The 20970-nt window shown below is 44.1% G+C and overlaps 1 protein-coding gene across 3 annotated transcripts in view; it reads right to left on the bottom strand.

Annotated features, from left to right (window-relative positions):
* Positions 1-13961, bottom strand: part of Bnip3l (BCL2 interacting protein 3 like) — a 26240-nt gene extending 12279 nt beyond the window's left edge. For 2 of the 3 annotated variants that reach the window (XR_009381209.1, XM_059273424.1), the window contains exons 1-2: positions 13764-13960; positions 4576-4759 (exon numbers count right to left, since the gene is read on the bottom strand). Coding sequence is in view for 2 of the 3 variants with exons in the window: in XM_059273424.1 (XP_059129407.1) it covers positions 4576-4759; positions 13764-13860 (281 nt within the window). In the remaining variant the exon portion in view is untranslated. Of the gene's footprint in view, positions 1-4575; positions 4760-13763 lie in introns of all 3 variants that reach the window. The other variant, XM_059273423.1, reaches the window with a different exon arrangement.
* Between the last annotated feature and the right edge of the window lie 7009 nt (positions 13962-20970).

Here is a 20970-nt window from a genome sequence, read left to right as displayed (position 1 = left end):
ATACACAACTCTTCCACATTTCTCAATCTCTTTAGAGCAGCGTTTCACATCTGGTGGGTCGCAACCCTTTCACAGAGGTCGCATACAAATATCCTACATATCAGATATTTATAGTAAAAATCATAACATAGCAAAATTAGTTATGAAGTGGAATAAAACAATTTTATGGTTGGGGGTCACCACAACACAAAGAAATGTGTTAAAGGGTTGTAGCATTAGAAAAGTTGAAAACCACTGCTTTAGAGAATTCTGTAAGGCATGACCTGCTTTCGTGGTCCTGTCAGGATTTGTCTTTTTCATTGCCACCCTCTTGTGAGCATACACTACAGCTTTTTATTGGGGGGGGGGGGGGACAGAGACAGAGACAGAGAGAAAGACCACGTGGAGGTCAGAGGGAATATGGGGAGAGAGCTACACTACAGCTTTTAAAGGCTACAAGACACATGTGTTGGCTAGTTTCATGTCACTTGACACAGCAAGAGTCATTTTCGAAGAGGGGCCTGTGGACAAGCCTGTAGTGAATTTTCCTGATTAATGATCAACGTGGGAGGGCCCAGCTCACTGTGAGTAGTGCCATCCCTGGGCTGCTGGTCCTGGGTGCCTAAGAAAACAGGCTGAATAAGCCTGGAGGAGCAAGCCAGTAAGCAGCCTCTCCTGGCCTCTGCTTCAGTCCATGCCTAGAGTTCTTGCCCTGACTTCCCTAGATGATGGACTATAAGCTGTAAGATGAAACAAACCCTTTCCTCAAATTGTTCTGGGTCATGGTCTTCATCATAGCACAGAAACCTTAACAGTATGTGATATCGCCACATTGAACACAAAAGTAGATGAGAATAAAGACGTCTTGTTGAGCCAGAAATTAAAGAGGTCTGCAAAATTGTAAACAATTGCTATTATTCATAACATTTTTGGTGATGGAGCTGAGCATGGTGACACACGCCTTTAATCCCAGCACCTGGGAGGCAGAGGCAGGTAGATCTCTGTGTGTTTGAGCCCAGCCTGGCCTACATCAATGTTCCAGGATAACCAATATTACGAAAACCCCATCTCAAACAAACAAGCAAACAAGAACGCCAAAAACAAAACAAATCAAAATTTTGTTATAGGAAACCGTTATTTTTCATCATGAAAGAATTATGTATGGGAGAAAGAATTACGTATGGATCGCTGAAATGGCTCCGTGGGGAAAGGCACTTCTTGCCTGCAATCTGAGCTTGATTCCTAGAACTTAAGTAAAGGTATAGGGAGAGAACCCAATCTAAGAAGTTGCCCTCTGACCTACACACAATACACTGTGGCACATATGCTCGAAAAAAGCATATGCATATATATAATCAATTTTTTTCAAAAGGAGTCTTAAATGGGAATAGAAAAGGTTCACATCAAACAAGCATTATATAAATTTAGAAAAATTTTATCTTGGACAAGCATGTCCGCCTTCAGAAGCTGTAGCACAGAAAACACACAGGACAAGGAATTCCTGTCTTCAGTTTACTGTCTTTGTGCTGCTAACACTATGGCATCAAGGGCCAGCCCCAGATACCTATAACAGGCCCGAGAGTCAAAGTGACAGGTCGATAAGCCCACGGAAGTGCTGCTTTCCCTCTGCACTCTGTGCTGTTGACACCAATACTGTTAGAGAAATGCACCCTTCTTCACTAGTAAGTGTTCACACCTGGATTCAGAATGCCATCAAGCTGGGAGCCCAGCTCCTCTCAGGCTCAACTGGGGAGCCTGTAAACCACTGTGCTGCACGTGTCCTGCACTGATAGCCAAGGGAGGAGCTCTAGGGATAGGTTAACACTGGGCTTTCAGAAACTGCCCGGGATGGCAGAACAGAGCACAAGGCAAGGCATGCTGGGACATCTTCTAACCACCACTGCAGTGTCTGTCCTCGGACTCAAAGATTCACCTGCCTCTGTCTCTGGAATGCTGGGATTAAAGATTTGTACCTCCACACCTGGCATGGGATAACTTTTTAACTAAACATCTATAAAACAGGCTAGGCCTGGTGGCGTAGGCCTGAAATCCCAGCTATTCTAGACTCTGGGGCAGGGAATTTTCAAGTTCAATGCTTGCCCAGGCTACAGAGCAAGTTTAATCCCAGCCTGTGCCACTCAGAAGGGCAGTTCCAAAACCAGAGTCACAAGAGGGCTAGGGATGCAGAGCAGCTCTTGCCCAGTATGCCAGAGGCACTGGATTCAGTACTCAGTACCAAGACAAGAAAGGGAAGAGAAGAGGAGGAAATGTACATCAGCTGAGACTACTATCCAACAATTCTAAGAACCCCTCCACCTCCAAGAAAACACTTCCTGATAACTTCAACTACAAGTCAAATGACAGGAATCTTGAAGGCACCTTTTCTGTTGCAGTGTAGTGCTGTGCATGTTTGCTATACACATGTGGTGCAGGTGCAAGTGTATGTCCTTGTGGAAGCTGAAAATGACTCTCACTACTGCCCTCTGTTGTTCTCTATCTTACTGTGAGGCAGTGTCTAACTGGACCTGGAACCCACTGCCAGGGAGCCCCTTTGCTGTTCTTCTTCACTCAGGAACCTGACCTAAGTGGACCCCAGGAAGATGAGTTCACAGTCCATCACACACATCACTGCCATCTTAAGCTAAACTGGATGCCCAACAAGCTAGTGACTTCTTTGCACCTTGTGAACAATGGGCTCGTGGACATATGGTACCAACGATCAGGCTCATGAATGCCCATGTACAAAAATAGGCTACAGAGGACAAAAACCATCAGAAACCCAAACAGAAAGCTCTAGAAATCCTTCATCTAAATCCTGGATCTAAAACTTTATTCTGGCCAGGCACGGTGGCACACACCTTTAATCCCAGCACTCAAGAACTCTGTAAGTTCAAGGGCAGCCTGGTCTACGTAGAGTTCTAGGACAGCCAGGGCTATGCAGAGACCCTGTCACAAAAACAAACAAAAACACTGAAAGACAGTTAGCAGCCTCCAGAACTGATGGCAACTGTTGAGAAAGAACCATGCGCTCACTTCTGCTTGTGACAGGAGACAGAGACAACACGGAGGTGGCAGGGTGCTCATTGTGCCAAACAGCCAACGAACCTGTCCTCCAGCTGCCTTGGAGACAGAACTGGGTCATAAGACATGCAGGAAGGTCAGCTGCAGTTTAACTTTCTCTTTTTCTCAAGTATTAACCATGTGCTTTAGACAAATTTCCTCCTTCAGACATAACTACCCTGCTGCTTCCATTTTTAAATACCCCTCAATCTCCTTCCTGCACACATGCATCTTCAACGTGGTGAATCATCATCAGCTAGCTGCAAATGAACCAGATCATCGAGGCATCCCGTAGTCTATGAGGCTAACATCCTGCTGGGAACTTTTCCCCACTTTTGGAGATGGGTTATCACTGTGTACTGTTATGTAGCCCAGGCAGACCTTCAACTTGTGGCAATCCTCCTGCTCAGCCTCTTGAGTGATGAAACCATAGGTATGTCTTACCTATACCCACCTTACAACTGTTAATGTTATTTAATGCCTAGTCTCTCAGGAAGGAAAGAGAAAAAAGGCTCAGATACAAATGAAGTAACCACTTGTTTTCCTCTCCTTCCTACATCTTTCTGTGTATTTACTCCTCACCATAACAGTCCACAATGACTGGGATCAGCTCTCCAGAAGGAAACAGTCATGCAGTGAGATGGAAGTAACTGTTCCTCTGAGAGAATCTATGGCCTTCAGCACACTGTTTATTGAGTGCCACACAGACATGGCTGGAACCTCCATCAACTTGCAGGTGCTATGAGCAGAGACAGCATTTACTGAATGCCTCATGTGTGCCAGCCTGTTACTGTGAAGGGTGCAAAAAGGCCACATGGTCCCTGCCTCTGGCTGCCCAGAAAGAGAGACAGAATGTTACTGTGACTCATAACAGGCTAAAAAACAAAGGAAAATGGGAAACTCACATTAACTCTGTAAGTTTACATTAATGGTGCTAAATTTTATTTTCACTTTAAAATTGCGTTTAGTTTGTGTGTGTAGACACCTGTACATGTGTGGCTGTGCATGTGGAGGCCAGAGGACAACCTGAAGAAATCAGTTCTTTCCTTCCACCCCGTGGGACCCAGGATGAAATGCAGGTCAACAAAGCTTAGCAGCAAGTGCCTTCATCAGCTTGACCAGCTTGCTGGCCTGCTACTCAATTTGAAACACCTGAAAATAATTCAGTCTGAGAATAAAAATAACAATGGGGGGAGGGGGCAACAGCGAGCACTCTGGTGCCTATCCATTAGCTTTTCAGTTTTTAATTTTTCTTGAGACACGATCTCACCATAAAGCCACGACTATCCTGGAACTCGAGATGTATGTAGACCATGCTGGCCTCAAACTCACAGGCTGCCTCTGCCTCCCAAGTGCTGAGATTAAAGGTGTGCACCACCATGCCTGGCCTAGCTGTCTAGTTTAAACATGTATGCTACAATAAATCTGGAGGCCTATTCTCTTAATGACTATTTAAGCAAACGAGCCTTCTCCTAATGAAAATTACCTTCATAACTATTCAACTCCTGACTTACACCACACAGGGCCTTCACATACCTGTCACAGTGAGAACTTCCTCTTGAGCTGCTCTGTCCTGACTCATGTTGTGCATCCAGAAGGATCTTCTCCATGTCTCCATTGTGGATTGAGGATGAGGAAGGGACGTGCTCCAGCCCCCCATTCTTCCCGTTGCCATTCTCATTGCCATTGCTGCTGTTCATGGGGAGCTCCACCCAGGAACCTGTTGGATGGGTCAGATAACAAGTCAGAACCACAGTGGGGTTGAAATCCCTTCTGTGCACACAGATGGCCATATGCTGAGTTCAGATAAGAATTCTGACTTGACTCAAACTGAAGCCAAAGTATTCTGAAGAAAATAAACATACAGAAAGTCCGAATCCATGTTGTTCTGCTCCCAAAGGAACTCATGCATTAAATCCACTCGGAAGGTAGAAATCTAAAACTAAAGAAGACGTGCTTTCCGGCCACTTTCCTTTCTGGTTAAATCTTCATTTATGTCCAATCAATGCTTCGGTGAAAACTCAGGCTGTTCTTCAAACACTGTATGCCTCTCCCTTTACTAGACAGGCCATTACCTTTAACATTTCAGTTACACACAAACAGACTGCCGTCGGTGCCACGGGGTCTGCACCAAATTAAACCAACACACGACTTAGAGACATCACACAGCTCATCTCAACAGGGTGACAGTTGTCTCCTAACTAACACAAACTGAAAAGCTCCTGGAGTAGAAACCTGAATGTAATCACAAAGCTCTCAATTTGTTCCCAAACCCAGAGCATGCATTAATGCAGCTGGTCCTTAATAAACAAAATGAAATTTAAAATGGGGGTGTGGGGCGCATCGGCTCCGTTCCACCGATGTGTGTCTCCTTTCCTTCCTGCCACACTCTTTCAAGTCTTTCTCTTCCACACTGAACGTACCTTATCAGGTGGTTCCTTCCCTTTTCTCTCCCAAGACCTCTACTTTCTAGGGTTTTCATTAAGTCCTGATTGTGTGCAGGAGGAGAAGCCACTGCAGATGGGCTACAGGCAGAGAAGTCTGGGATAAATAGTTGAAGGGGGTGGAGCCACAGGAAAAGGGGATTGGCCTTTGTAATCTGCATGTTCTTGAAAATTCTTATTGGCCCAATAAGCTGAATGACTAAGGTGCTTAAATTTTAATAGGAATCAGTAACAGTGGCCAATTATTCAACTTCACAAAAAAGAAATGCTCTACATTCCCTCTGCACAGCACTTCGCTTTAGGAAATGTGACCAACAGCCAAATACAGTGCTCACATCTGCACGCGGGAGTCTGAGGCAGGATGAGTGATGATCAAGAGTGAGTCTGAGCCTGGCTTGGACTACAGAGTAAAGCCCTATCTCAAAAGAAAATGGAAAAACAAACAAAATTCCCCCAAACTAAAACCCTACAACCTCCAAAATGTAACCAAGCAGGTCAGCAGAGCCAAATCTCTAAATTTTTAGCAGATCAATCCAAATCACCAAAAGAACGCCTCAAACCCTAAAATGCACTCCAAATGAGGCAATGACAGCGGATCCAGCAGGAGGGTGAGCTCTCCTAAGGGAGGAGCCTAGGAGTGGACTCCAGCACTTACCCCTTCTGTCCTCCTTCTCACCAGTCAACAGAGCTCGTGACAGAGGGGACCTACTTCCCAGAGCTGCCAGAACTAACCAGCGACATCAACACCAGCAAACAGCTTCCATACCAAGGAGTTTGCATCTGTTACTAAAGAGTTAGCCTGTCCTCTCAATCAAAGGCAGCCTATTCCCCAGCAGTCCTGAAATCACCAATGAATCCCAAACAAGACAGGAACACAACAGCACCTGGCCTCATTCTACATCTACGTGAAGATGGGCATGGATGAGAACCCAGGAGGAGGAGCAAATAAAACCAGTATCACTAAGAGAGATCTAGTTTAATTAACTATTCAGAGTGCCCATGGAGTGGGACAGACATGCCAGAACACGTCTAAATTTAGATCTCTGTAAACTATTCTAGAGGGAGGACGAAGAGAACAATCTTTCCCTATTCCCACTGCTTGTAGGGTTTTCAAATGTCTGTTAAAACCAACGGGATTGGTTCTTGTAGACAGCCCAATGTGCAAAATAAACAAAAGCTTTAAACAAAGCCCAGGGCTGCTCTGGCAGGAGCACTAAGGACCCAGGGCTCCAGACAGGTCTTGAGACAATCACCATGTGCTTAGAGAATTTAATCAAAGAATGCCCACAGAACTGGGTTTCTGCTCTTCACTTTACTGAAGGACTTCTAAGCCACCAGTCAACTCTATTTTCTGCATTAAACATACATGGCCACTACCCTAACATAAGGAACTTGAGAAGACACACCTAGAAAAGCTTAAAAATGACCCCTGCTGTGGCCTCAACAGACTGGAGCACACCCCATTTCCACCTTAAGGCAGAAGGTATTCGCGTGGCATATACCAGCACCACAGTAAACAGGCTGAAACCATACCCTGTGCTAATGCTTACAGCTTATACCAGGACAGGTGCCTTAACCTCTGAGTCTCAGTTTCCTTATCTGTAAACAGGGATAATAGCCATATCTATTTCAGAATTATCAGGAGGGCAAAAATAAAGCACACAGAAAATTACAGAGAAATGCCACATACAGGTCAGTCACTATGATAAGTATATTCTGTATGTCTTCAAAAGCACTGGATTGCAAAAGTATGGTCCTTGAATACAGAAATGTCAGTACATAAAACTAAGAATCAGGACTAGAGAGATGGCTCAGCAGTTACAAGCACTGGCTGCTCTTGCAGAAGACAAGGGTTTAATTCCCAGCATCCACATGGTGGTTCACAGCCCTCTATTACTTCAGTTCCAAAGGATCCCTACTTCCTTTCTGGACTCCTTGGACACTAGGCACATGCAAGCACAACACTCACACATGTAATTTTTTTTTTAATCTTAAAAACAAGTCCTAATAATTCTTCTCTCCTCCCATCCTAGTGCCTAGTTTTGTTGTTTGTTTTTGTGGGACTGAGGACTGAACATAGGTACAACAGGCCTAGCGCACAGGTGTTCTGCCTCTGTATATAACCAAAGCTTTGATTTTTATTTTCTGGGAACTGTTTATTATAGCCCAGGTGTATCTCGGAATCTTAACATTTTATGTGCTAGGATTACAGGAATGCACACCACTACACCTGGCTCCCATTCCTACTTCCAGAGGAAATCACTTTAAATGGTTTCACATAGAAATTTCTGCAAGTTTATTGTTTTTCTTATGAAAATTTTTTTTCAGAGCTGGAGAGATGGCTCAGCAAGTGGTTAAGAGCACTGGCTGCTCTTTCAGAGGATCTGGATTCAATTCCCAGCACCCACCTGGCAGCTCATAGTGTCTGTAACCCCAGTTCCAGGGGATCCAACACCCTCACACATACATACATGCAGGCAGAACACCAATGTACATAAAATAAAAATTAAAAAACAAAGAAAAATTATTTATTTTACTTTTTTTTTTTTTAAGACAGGGCTTCTCTGTGTACCCCTGGCTGTCCTAGAAACTCACTCTATAGACCAGGCTGGCCTCAAAAGGAAAAAAAAAAATTCTTTTGAGACAGGATTTCTCTGTGTAACAGTACTGGCATTCCTAGAACTTGATTTGTAGATCAAGCTGGCCTGGAACTCATAGAGATGCACCTGCCTGTGGTGATATATTGTGTACCCTAGTAAAATTTTCCTGAAGATCAGAGGACAGAACAAGGCACTAGATTAAACATAGAAGCCAGGCAGTGGTGGCACACACCTTTAATCTTAGCACTCAGGAGGCAGAGATCCATCTGGATCTCTTTGAGTTCAAAGCCACCCTGAACTACATGAGATTGATTCAGTCTAGAAGAGAAACAAAGTCAGGCAGTGGTGGCACATAACTTTAACCCCAGTATTTGGGAATCACACTTTTAATCCCGCCAAGAAAGGTATATAAGGCATGAGGAGACAGGAACTAGAAGCTTTTTCAGGCTGAGGAGTCCTAGAGGTAAGAGGTGTCTGTGGCTTGTTCCTTTGTCTCTGATCTTTCAGCATTTACCCCAATATCTGGCCCCGGGTTTTTTATCAAAAGATCTTTTAGAATTCATGTTACATCTGCCTCTGCCTCCTAAGTGCTGGGATTAAATGAATGTGCTACTGTTGCCCAGCTGAAAGACAAATTTTTAAATAAACAAATGGAATTGTACTGTGTGTGTGTGTGTGTGTATATATGTATGTATGTATGTTCCTCTAAGTCACGATTTTCAACCTGCGGTTGTACCCCATTGGGGTCACATATCAGATATCCTGCATAGCAGATATTTGCATTATGATTCATAACAGTAGCGAAATTACAGTTATGAAGTAGCAAGGAAGTAATTTTATGGCTGGGTCACCACAACATGAGGAACTGCGTTAAAAGGTCACAGCATTAGGAAGGTTGAGAACCACTGGTCTAAGTACTGATTTTCAACTAAAACTCTGATATGTCTTTCAATGCTAATATGTGCTTTCTTTTGAATACCCTGAATCTCACTTTTAAAATTTCTTTTACAACTTTTTGCATACGGGTGTTTGGCCTGCATGATGTCTGTGCACCACATGGATGCCCAATGCCTGTGAAGGTCAGAAGAGAGGGTCAGAAGTCCTGGAACTGGAGTTATCAGTTATGAGCCACCATGTGGGTGCTAGGAATAAAACCTGAGACCTTTTAAGAGCAGTCAATGCTCTTAACCACTGAGTACTCTCTCCAGCTACCTAGAATCTCTTATAAAGACACAGCACACTTTAACCATTATCCAATGACAATAGTTAGCAATTACCCAGAAGACTGTATTCCCAATATTTTATTACACTGAGGGCTTCAGTAAACATTCTGAAAGGTTATCTGGCAATATGTAACAAGAACCTTTAAAAGTTAGATTATTGTTGGGAAGTGGTGGCACACGCCTTTAATCCCAGCACGTAGGAGGCAGAGCCAGGCGGATCCCTGTGAGTTCAAGGCCAGCCTGGTCTACAGAGCAAGCTCCAGGACAGGTACCAAAACTACACGGAGAAACCCTGTCTCGGGGAAAAAAAAATTATCCTTAACTCAGCAACTGTCTTTTAGAGATAATCTAAGTATGTGTCTATGTGTATCTGTGTAACTGCATGTGTGTATGGAGGTCAGAGGTCACCCTCAGGTAGTTCCTCAAGAGCCATCCTCATTTTCTGAGACAGGATGTCTCATTGGCCTGGAAGTTGGTAATTAGATGATGGTGGATAGCCAGCGAGCCCCGGGGATCTCCCATCTCTACCTCCCCAGTGCCAGGATTCCAATGTAGACCATGTGCCTGGCTTTTCCTAGACTCCAGGAAATTCAAATCCTCATTTTGCAGGCATTTTAATGACGGCACCCATCTCCCTGACCCCAGAAATATTCTCTTTGGAAGCATGCAGTGCCACAGGGAAAGCTAGGCACACAATCCTGACAAGGAAACCCATTAGACAGGTGTGGGTTTCCCACCTGTAATTTTGGCCGTGGGAATCTGAGGCAGGAGGGCTGCTACAAACCCAAGGTCATCCTGCACCGCACAATGTGACCAAGTCTTACAGCAAAACTAAATAATCTCGTGTTGATAAGAGAAATAGAAACTTTTAAGACATGAACTTTATCTCCTGAGTATGACTACAAGCCTAGGCTGCCCTGGACCTCACTCATTATGCCACCTAGGTTACCTTAGGCCACCATCTTGCCTCAGCCTTCTTCCCAGTGCTAGAATTATGTCTTAACAGACAAACGCTCCACCTAAATCACTCATTTACAGTCTCGGGTTCTCTTAATGTGCTAACTCTGCCAATCCTCAGAAAGTCCCCTCTTACTTAGAAAGGAAACTAGGCAAAGATTTCATGTTATACCAGAAACACATGGAGAACCACCTCCAAGTCCGTTCTCTTCCTAACAAGCAAGCTTTCAAGAAAGAGCTGAAGCTGTTACTGTCAGGACTGTTTACATGTGGGAGTTGTTCCTTTGTGCTAGTTTGTACAAAGCCACGGTGACTTATCTTCTGGAATGGCAGGAGTGGGCATCCAAGTTCTGGCCCGTAACTGATCACACTTCTGCAGCTTGCAGACCCTAAGCTTCCACCAACAATGAAATCCTCTTACAGGTCACAGGAAACATTTCTTATTTCCTCCCAACTTTTCAAGGCTTCCCATCCTCAGAGCCTTTCTGTCTGCTTGTTTCAGGTACTGGATGTAGTTGTGGGTGATGCTGGGACCCCAGATCACCCTGCAACAGTCCCTGGAACTCTTCTGCACAGTGGTCACAACACACTAGAGGCAGTGGTATTTCATGTGCCACAGCCAGAACCGCTTACCAGGGGGACAGCAAGGGCACACACAGTCTGTGAAGAGTTGTCAAAAGGAAAGGCAGTAACTCCAATTACACAAGAGTTACAATACTCTGATCTTCCTTATGCCATTTCTGTAGTCTCCTATGCTTCTTACTCATCTCCTGAGAGACTTGACAGTTTCTTTAATTATAAAAGTAACAACTGGAAACATCCTTTTAACTTGGGGAGAAGTTTGGGTATTTGTCCTCCAGTTTGTAATAGAACTGAACAGTCCCTCTACAGTGGTAAACAACGGAATCAGAGAAAGGTTTCACTGTTTCCAATGTATCAATAATTTGGGCTGGAAAGATGGTTCAGCTGTTAAGAGCATGCACTGCTCTTACAGAGGAGGAGAGTTCAATTCCCAGCCCCCTTATCTGGTTGTATTCCAGGTCTCAAGGACCTAATGCCCTCTTCTGGCCTCTATGGGTATCTGCACTCAAGTGGACAGATTCTGATAGACACATAGATATATAATTTAATAATCTTTAAGAAATTTGCCATTAAAACTCTGGTGTGGGGCTGGAGAGAAGGCTCAACAGTTAAGCACAGAGTCTGCTCTTCCAGAGGACCTGGGTTTGATTCCAGCATGACACAGATGCTCACAATCATCTGTAACTCCAGTTCCAGGGGATCTAATGCCCTCTTCTGGCCCCGGTGGGCAGTAGGCAAGAACACACTGTCCATACATACAAGCAGGTACACACATACAAAAACCCCTCTGCTATGATCCTTGAACTAAAGATAAAAATCTCAAGCCCGAGATAATCCAAATTCATTTCAGCTCCTGTTTTCCAGTCAGTGGAACTGCAGCCAGCAAAGTACTTGGACTTATCAGGAATTCAGATAGTATTAGATGCCTGAATAAGTTGTTTTGCTCAGTGCAAAAAAAAAAAAAAAAAAAAAAAAAAATCACTTGGAGGAATCAATAAGGCTTGTTTTGTTCAACTCAGGGCTGTGTGAAGAGCTTTAGAAAGCAAACAAAGAGGCAAGGCCAGTAGTTAAACCTGGCATCATCTAACAGCTTTTCAGTGACTTTTCCAAGTGCAGCCTAGCCCAAGTACAATGCTTTCTATCTAGCAGACGTCCCAAAGCAACATCTGGTATCACATGTAGGCTGAAGTTTTGTCTGCTTCTGAAAGAGCCACCAAAAACGAAGCAGAAGTTGACTGGCCCATGACAAACACCTCGAAGACCTGTCAGACTTTGGGATAAAGAGTACAAGGAATGTGACAATCCCTTTGTATTCTGTGAAACCACATACCCACACTGACCAGACATTTAAGTATTAAGAAGACTCTGAACACAATTGACTCAGAAGGGACCAGGCAGAAAGTACACACATAAATAAGCATGCCCACCACAAGAAAAGGCTCCTGAAAGCACCATGGGAACTTAAAGCAGAACCACCACTTCTAGAAATAACACAGAAGAGGTATCTCTTTAGTCTAATCATTTCTAAAACTGTATGCTAAAGATGGGTAAAAAAAAAAAAATTTTTAATTCCATATTACGTGATATGAGTAATCTTTAAGGACATATTGACTAAATCTTTTTAAAAACCAGCATCTAGAAACATGGCTTATCAAAAGATAGGGCAGAGGCAGAGCATCTTAAAATATCTGAATTCTTTTTATTTACTTATTTTTCGGTTTTGTTGTTTTCTGAGACAGTCTTACTCTGGGGCCCAGGCTGGCCTCTACTTCGACAGTGCTGGGGAATGACAGGTATGTGCCACCACAACAGGCTAAAATACCCAAATGTCCTTCCCATCCTGGAGGCTCAGCAACAGCTCTTCACCAAACTGTTCTGGCCACGCTTGAAGCACCCCCTCTTCTGAGAGACACCTGACCTTAAAGCATCCAAATGGCCTTTAAAGAACTTCGACTCGCCATATGCCAACTGCCCCCACTACCTCTTTCATAAGACACGAAGTACATAGAGAAAGGTTGGGCAAGAAGGTCGGTCGATCTCACAACAGGGGACACTGTGGGGACATGATGTCTGTTAGGAGTGCACTACATTTGACTGCAACTCTAACCTGACCATCAACTTCCAACTTCCAGTGCCTGTGCCCTGGATCTGTTGTGTTGTTTCCTGCCTAGACTGGATGGTGAGTATGGTGTGAGGGGATGTGCTGGGCACTCGATCCATTTAACACAAGAAACAGCACTTGAAAAGCCCCGGGTACGGTGGCCTACGCCTGTCATCCCAGAACTTGGGAGGTGGAAGGCAGGAGGATCAGGAGTTCAGAGCATCACCAGCTAAGTTCGAGGCCAGCGTGGGCTACAGGAGACTGTCTCAAAAAAGAAAAAGTAGTACAATAAAATAATTCATGGTTAACACCAACAATAAAAAACTCACTTAAGGAACTTGGAAAATTTTCAGAAAAAAAGGTAGGTAAATGCCAGGAGCGGAACAAGCACCCGGCACCAAACTCCAGTGACCCTGGACTGGCATGTGGCAGCAGGCGAGCCCCGCACACCTGCGCTGCCGCACGTCCACCCGCCACGCCCGGCCGGCCGCGTCCATCTCCCGGCGTCCCCGCCGCACGTCCCCTGCCCCGCTCCGCCCGCCAGCTCCGGCCCGCCGCCCCCAGCTGCGCGCGCCGCCGGCTTCCGACGCCCGCCGCGACCCTAAGCCTCAGCGCCCAGAGCGCAGGCCGCGAGCCAGCGCCGAGCGCCTGCTCCTGACCGGAGCGCGCCGCTGTCAGTCACACGCGCAGCCTCGGCCCCGACCAATGGGCTGCCGTCTGCTCCCGCCCCCCGCACAGTGGCGGCGGCGGCGGCGGTGGCGGCCGAACGGCTCCTCCTCCCCCATCCCTCCGCCGAGCCCGGCGGCCCCGCGCTCACTGTTGAGGCCGGCGGGCGGCGGCAGGGACTGCTCCCCTTCCTCGCAGTTGTTGTTGTTGTTGTGCAGGGGTGGCGGCGGCTCAACTAAGTGAGACATGGTCGGGAGACTGGGAGCGGCGCGGCCGCGGCACGACAGTATCCGGCTCTCGGGCAGCAACACAACAAGTCGAGTCCCCCCGCCCCCTTTTCTGCGCCTGCGCAGTCCCTCCCCGCGTGACATCAGGACCCTCCCGAACCACGTGATGACAACACAGGCGGCAGGGGGTGGGGTCTGAGCGGAGAAGGGGCGTGTCCAGGCTGAGCTGGGGCGTGGCATTCGAGGGCTTCTCCGGACGTGCGGGTGTCAGAGCAGCGCTGACTCGGGCGCCAGGAACGAATTCCTGAGAGTCAATCACACTAGCCAGAGTGCAGCCCGGAAGCGCGGGGCGTGAACGGAGCCCCTCCCACGCCTGCATCGTACACGTAAGAACTCAACCCTGGCTTTAAAGAAGCAGAAAACCCCAGTTCCTCCCCTTGGTGAAACATACATCCGTGCGAGGGGACCGTGTGAGCTACCTTGGAGCCAATCACCTTGTCGGAATTTCTGAAATTTTGATTGCAAAGGTGACATGCAATCCCAGTGAAGAAGAATCAGTAATGGCTGGGCGTGGCGCACACCTGTCATCCCAGCTCTCCCGCAGGAGGATAAAGAGTTCCCTGAATCCTAGGCTATAGAGCAAGCCTTTGCCTTCAAAGACAAATTTTAAAACAAAACAAAAAACAATTTACCCAAAACCTTGACACTTATCTATCTCTTGAAATGACCTACCTCTTGTGTGCTTCTGACTCTGTTACTTAATGTTCCTAAATACTCCTACATCATAACTTTGCCAAGTTTCCTTGACCTGATTTTGTATAGGGAAAGTTTGTCTCGATACAGTACTTGTCTTTTGTTTCAGTCTGCAGAAGCTGAAAATGTTCGTGTACTTGTCCTTTTTTTAATACGGTCTGGGAGTGTCCACACACCGAGCCATTATTCTAGGACCAGCCAGTGAGATGGCTCAGCTGTTAAAAGTGCTTGCTGTGCAGACCTCGTGACTGAGTTGTTTCCAGAACTCAGGGTCGATGGAAAGTTAACACCACAAAGTTGTCCTCTGACCTCCACATATGCACTGTGGCATGCGCCCTCCCCCTATAGATCACACACACACACACACACACACACACACACACACACACACACACACGATTTATTTTTAATTAAGCACGAGTGGTGTGTGTCTGTGTGTGTATGTGTGTTAGGGCCAAGGTGCCTTTACAGGCCAGAGGTATCAGATCGCGCTAGCGCTGGACTTTCTGGAAGTTGTCAGCCACCCAAAATGGGTGCTGAAAATCGAATTCAGGTCCTTGGCAAGAGCAGCACATGCTCTAAACTGCTCAACCATCTCTCCTGCCCACTAATAATAACTTTTTAAAGATTATTAATTTATTGTAAAACTCTAATTCTTAGGCTTAGTTTCACATTAGATGCTCCCTAAATTCTCCTGAAATTAAACTTTCATGCTGTAAACTGTCTTTGATTCTTTCCAACTTTGTACCAACCCAATGATATATATCTACCTATCTATTTCATTTACTGGCCTTTTTGAGACAGAGTCTCACTTTGTAACCCACTCTGGTCTGGAATGCACTACAAAGTCTAGTCTGATCTCAAGCCTGGGCAACTTTCCCTCAGCCTCCTATGTGTGAGCTTTTTCTCTCTCTCTTAGATACACAAGACTGAATATGACACTCTAGCTTACCCTAACCACTCAGTTCTTCACTATTTGAGATAACTCCATTACCAAGTAAACTAGTGTACAACAATTCAATCTAGATAAGAAAGCAAAATATCACCAGGTGTGGTGGCACGTGCCTTTAAACCCAGAACTCAGGAGGCAGAGGCAGGTAGATGTCTGTGAGTTTGAGGCCATCCTGATCAATATAGTGAGTTCCAGGACAGCCAGAGCTACATAGTGACACCCTGTCTCAAAACAAGCAAACAAAAATGTTTGCATGAAGGCAAACATACAACCCCGGGTTTGTTCCTCAGCATTGTGGAAAAGAACTCAAAATAATGCTAATATACATTTTCAAAAACTATATAAAGAAACTTACACAGTTGGATATATACTTTTCTGAGTGCCTCTCTTTGGAATCTAAATACTGAAAACTATTTTTAAAAAATATGAATATATGTACATGTCTGAGTATGGGTTTGTGCATTGAGGGCAATACCCATGGAAGCCAGAAGGCATCAGGCGCCTTTGGATCTGGAATTACAGGCAGTTGCAAGCCATCCCTCCTGGGTGCTGAGAACTGAATGGGGGTCCTCTACAAGAGCAACCAGTGTGCTTAACTCCTGAACCATCTCTCTAGCCTCCATGAGAAAAAAATCTATGAATAACCCCCAACTCTGCAAAGAAAAAAAGGGGAGCCTAAACTAGCAAAACAACTTCTAAAAAATTATTCACATACACTACTTTATTTCCAGATTTATTTACTATAGTAATCAAGACAATATAATGCTGGGGAAAGCATAGACCTGTATATTAATGGAATAGTTCAGAAATAGACTCACATGCAGATAGTCAATTGAATTTCAAGAACATTGTGAAGAAAATGATTCTCTACAACTTTCCTCAAACTCTTTGTTTTATACAACACCTCAAAAAGAAAAAAAGAAAAAAAAAAAAACCTCAAATGAGTCATAGACCTAAATTTAAAACCTGAAAAGTGGCCGGGCGGTGGTGGCGCACGCCTTTAATCCCAGCACTCGGGAGGCAGAGCCAGGCCGATCTCTGTGAGTTCGAGGCCAGCCTGGGCTACCAAGTGAGTCCTAGGAAAGGCGCAAAGCTACACAGAGAAACCCTGTCTCAAAAAAACAAAAGCAAACAAAACAAACAAACAAACAAACAAAAAACCCTGAAAAGTATTAAAAATTAGTCTTTGCCACTTTGAATTAGGCAAAAATTTTAATTAAAAGACAGCAAAAAAACACAGTCCATAAGAAAAAAAATGCATATAAACCATGAGATTTAAGAACTACTTTCAGGGCCTGGAGGGATGGCTCAGGAGTTAAGCACAACGATGCTCTTGCAGAGGACTCAGATTTGTTTTAAAACACCGACATGATGGCTCAGAGGGGATTCAATGCTGTCTTCTGGCTTCTGAGGGCATGAGACACACACATGGTGCACAGACATACTTGCAGGCAAACACTCATATGCATTTAAAAACAACACAAAACCCTGCTCGGAGGGTAAAGATGCTTACTACCTAGACTTATTCCCGGAGTGCAATCCCCAGGGTCCACATAGTAAATGGAGAGAACTCACTCCCATAGCATGTCCTTAGTCCTTCACATGTCCACTGTGATACACATACATACAAATAAAATGTAATAAAAGTCAACTTCAAGGTCTCTTTTCTAGGTAGTGTTATATTTATAAGAGAATTATTCAGGTATAAAAACATCCCTTTGGGTTTTCTTGTTGTGGAATAATTTCATTTTAAAATTTTTATGCATCTGAGACTTACTTAGCATATATCTCAGAACAGCCACCCTCATCTTGTTCTCTGACCTCCACAGGCATGCACTTCCCTCAAATAAATAAATGTAATAAAATTAGCATAAAGGCCCACTTTTTTTTGGGGGGGGGGGTTTCGAGATAGGATATTTCTGTGTAACAGTCCTGCTGGCTGTCATGGAACTCACTTTGTAGACCAGGCTGGCCTCGAACTCACAGAGATCTGCCTGCCTCTGCCTCCCAAGTGCTGGGATTAAAGGCAAGACCCACTCTTCAAAAGACCCCATTAGGAATAAAAAGAAACAAGGCTCATACTGAGAGAATGTACTTTACGAAGCACATCCTATAAAGGTCTTACTGAAGACACAGGGAACACACAAAGAGAGTTACATTGTTTTCTTTCTTTCTTTTTTTTTAAAGATTTTGTGTGAATGAGTGTTTTGCTTCTATGTATGTATATATAGCATGTGTATGCTTTGCTCCCTCCAAGGCAAGAAGAGGGCACTGGATTCCTCTGGAACTGGGATCACAGATGGTTAGGATACACCATGTAGGTGCCAGAAGCTGAACCAAGTCCTCTGAAGAGCAACAAATACTCTTAACAGCTGAGTCATCACTCCAGCCCTCCCCCTTTTCTGATAGTGTCTCCTGTAGTCCAGGCTGGCCTGGAACCTATGTAAGATGAGGATGACTTTCAACTCCTGATCATCCTTCCTCTTTCCAAGGCTGCTGTGATTACAGGTGTGTACCACCACACCCAATTTAGGTCACTATTTTATTTTTTCAAATTGATAAAAATGAAAACACAGGTGTTTGTGTAGTCAATGGGTATGAAAACATAGTGATATAATAATTATGACCCATCTTTGATATTTTGGAAATTATTTTTGCCAACATGTCCCAGATCTTAAATGGCTGTTTCCTATAAGGTACTAATTCTGTCTCTAGCACAGTATCCTAATAGTTTAAACACTGAAAATGGCATGCTTATTATTCCAATATTTTTTACCTGCAAAATAAAAACAGAAATTAATCAACAGGAACTGGCCATAGAGCGATGCATACAAGTGAGGCTATGCAGACAAGAAAATTCTGTTTACAGAAAATACTTGAAAGTCAGGTGTGATAGCACACACCTGTAATTTCAGCACTTAGAAGACAAAGCAGCAAGATCATGAACTCAAGACCACCCTGTCTCAAAACAAAACCCTCAATATGCGAATCTGCTCAAGAGGTCAGGTGGAGAAATAGGAAGACATTATGATTATATTGGATGATTCCAGTCCCTATAGAAAAACAAGCCGAAGAACATGTGAGTGAAGGCCCTCTCTGCTTAAGTGTTTTTTAATTGTCCATAGAGTCAAATTTACACACATTGCCATTAACTCAGCACAAAGGTGCATGAAGGTTCTGGCCTTGGAACAGGGTGCATAGGATCTGCCTTTGCAAGGGACAAACAGTAAGCTCTTTCCCAGTGAGGCTGATACATTCCAAACATGGGATGGTTTTAGGTTGTCTCTCAAGAGTATCACTGGTCTTCACTCACTGCAGGGTGGCACTGAATAGGGGACTAACCTGGACCCAAGCATGTTTTAGAATTGCCCTTCATTTGATCTGATTTGGGTTTTTTTGTTTTGTTTTGTGTCTTTTTGGTTTTTCGAGACAAGGTTTCTCTGTGTAGCTTTGCGCCTCTCCTGAACTCACTCTGTAGCCCAGGCGGGCCTCGAACACACAGAGATCCGCCTGCCTCTGGGATTAAAGACGTGTGCCACCAGCGTGTGGCCTGATTTGAGTTTTAATGGGGCTCTCCCAAATCAGAAACCTAACTCTCCTGTTTATGTAGTTTCAAAAACATACCACAAAGACTGGTCAAGATTTAACTACTGCCCCCTAGTGGGAAATTATCCAAATAACCTGCTGCTGGTCCCATTTAAGTCTTTATGCCAGTTTAATTAACTTCCTGCTTGGATAATTCTTTGTGGTTTTCTATGTGAGAAGCAAGGTGTTATGGAGGGACATTTTATGTTAACTTCAAGTCTGTAAAGTGTCTAATTCAAACACGGGGTTAGTGGCTCACACAGCCTAATACCACCATAAGTAACCAACTCAAATTACCCAGTATCTTAAGCATGTGAGAACACTGACAAGCTCTACGGAGTCACTAGACACTTCACCTAACAGCTCAATGCAACGTTTCTAGTCACATACACAGATATAAATGAAGTAGGGCAGTTGTCAAGAGTTGATTAAGAGTGCGATGTAAGAAACTTTGTTACCTGGCTTCAACTCACCATCTTGACATCTCAAATAGGTTCTCAACTAGTGAAGAAAACTGGTAAGACACTTAATCTTCTTTTAAACAACAACAAAACCCAGGGTCTCCATATGTAGTTCTGGAACCTACGTAGACTAGGCTGGCCTTGAACTCGAGATTAGCCTGCCTCTCATCTAGTAGAACTGAAAGTGTTCCACCACCATGCCAGACCCCCCAAATAAGTATTTTTTACATTTAACGTGTGTCAAAGAATGAACATGCAGATGTGAAGGTCATAGGACAACTGAGTCACTTCTGTTATGTAGGATCTTGGCTGGGATTGAGCTCAAATCAGGTTTGGCTCTGAATGCCTTACCCACTGAGCTATCCTGACACTGGCCAACAGGCAATTTCCTTCATAGGGCTAGGGAGACAGTGCATATTATAATTTGAAATCATGTCAGGTAGAAAAGATGGTTATTTCTAAACAACCAAATGGTTTAAAATTTTCACTAAAAATGCTTCTGCTAGTACTTAGCTCTACATGCACACAACTGTCTAAAAATACACATTAATATCATAAAAGTTACATGCGACTGTTTGCATTTCTCTAGGCTTTGTGGGATGGTCTGTTCAAGCCTGATGACCTGCAGTTTGATCCCACGAATCCATAGTGGAAGAGAGGCAATTCCTGCAAGCTGTTCTCTGACCTCCACATGTATGCTGTGCCAAATGCACACCCACACACCATACCTACATCTAATTAAAAACAAAAAACTCTAGCCATAACTAAGTTTCCTGTATAAGAAAGATCTAGTGGTTAAAAAACCTTTAACAGGAAAAAAGTTCATGGATACTTCAGTCCTGAGGGTTATACCACTTAATACCTAGAAATTAGTTGTTATATAAGCGTACTATAGCTTTATAAATTATATCTTCTTACTGCCCAGCCACCAAGTAAAGACTGACATTTAACAGAATGAGAGCTCTCCCATCCTAGCGTCAAAAACATTGAAAAAGGATAAAATGTGTACTGATTTTAAGAGATTAGGAAAATACAATCAAGTTGACAAGACTAAGTTTATTCTATAATTTTTATTAATAAAAGTTGACGATATAAAATGAGTGGCTGGGCTTATAGTTTACTACACCAAAGAAATGTAAAAACCACTTAAGATGTTACAATAGCTTATGACAGCAATCCTGATAGAGGCATCTTAAGCTTGGCAGGTAGGTTTCCTTTGACTATATAAAACTAACCCTTATAGTTATGAATGTGAATCATTAAAACTACCATTTGAATTAAAAAAAAAAAAAGATTTCTAAGATCTGCTTGATGGTTTCAAAGCCAAACTGTAGAGAAACCATCATCCCAAAAGATCTGGAAAGTTACCCAATCAAAAAT

Source organism: Peromyscus eremicus, chromosome 9 (genome assembly GCF_949786415.1).
Source record: "Peromyscus eremicus chromosome 9, PerEre_H2_v1, whole genome shotgun sequence".
NCBI classification, from domain to species: Eukaryota; Metazoa; Chordata; class Mammalia; order Rodentia; family Cricetidae; genus Peromyscus; species Peromyscus eremicus.
The sequence above is the reverse complement of the archived record's forward strand: the minus strand, read 5'-3'. Positions and strand labels throughout refer to the sequence as shown.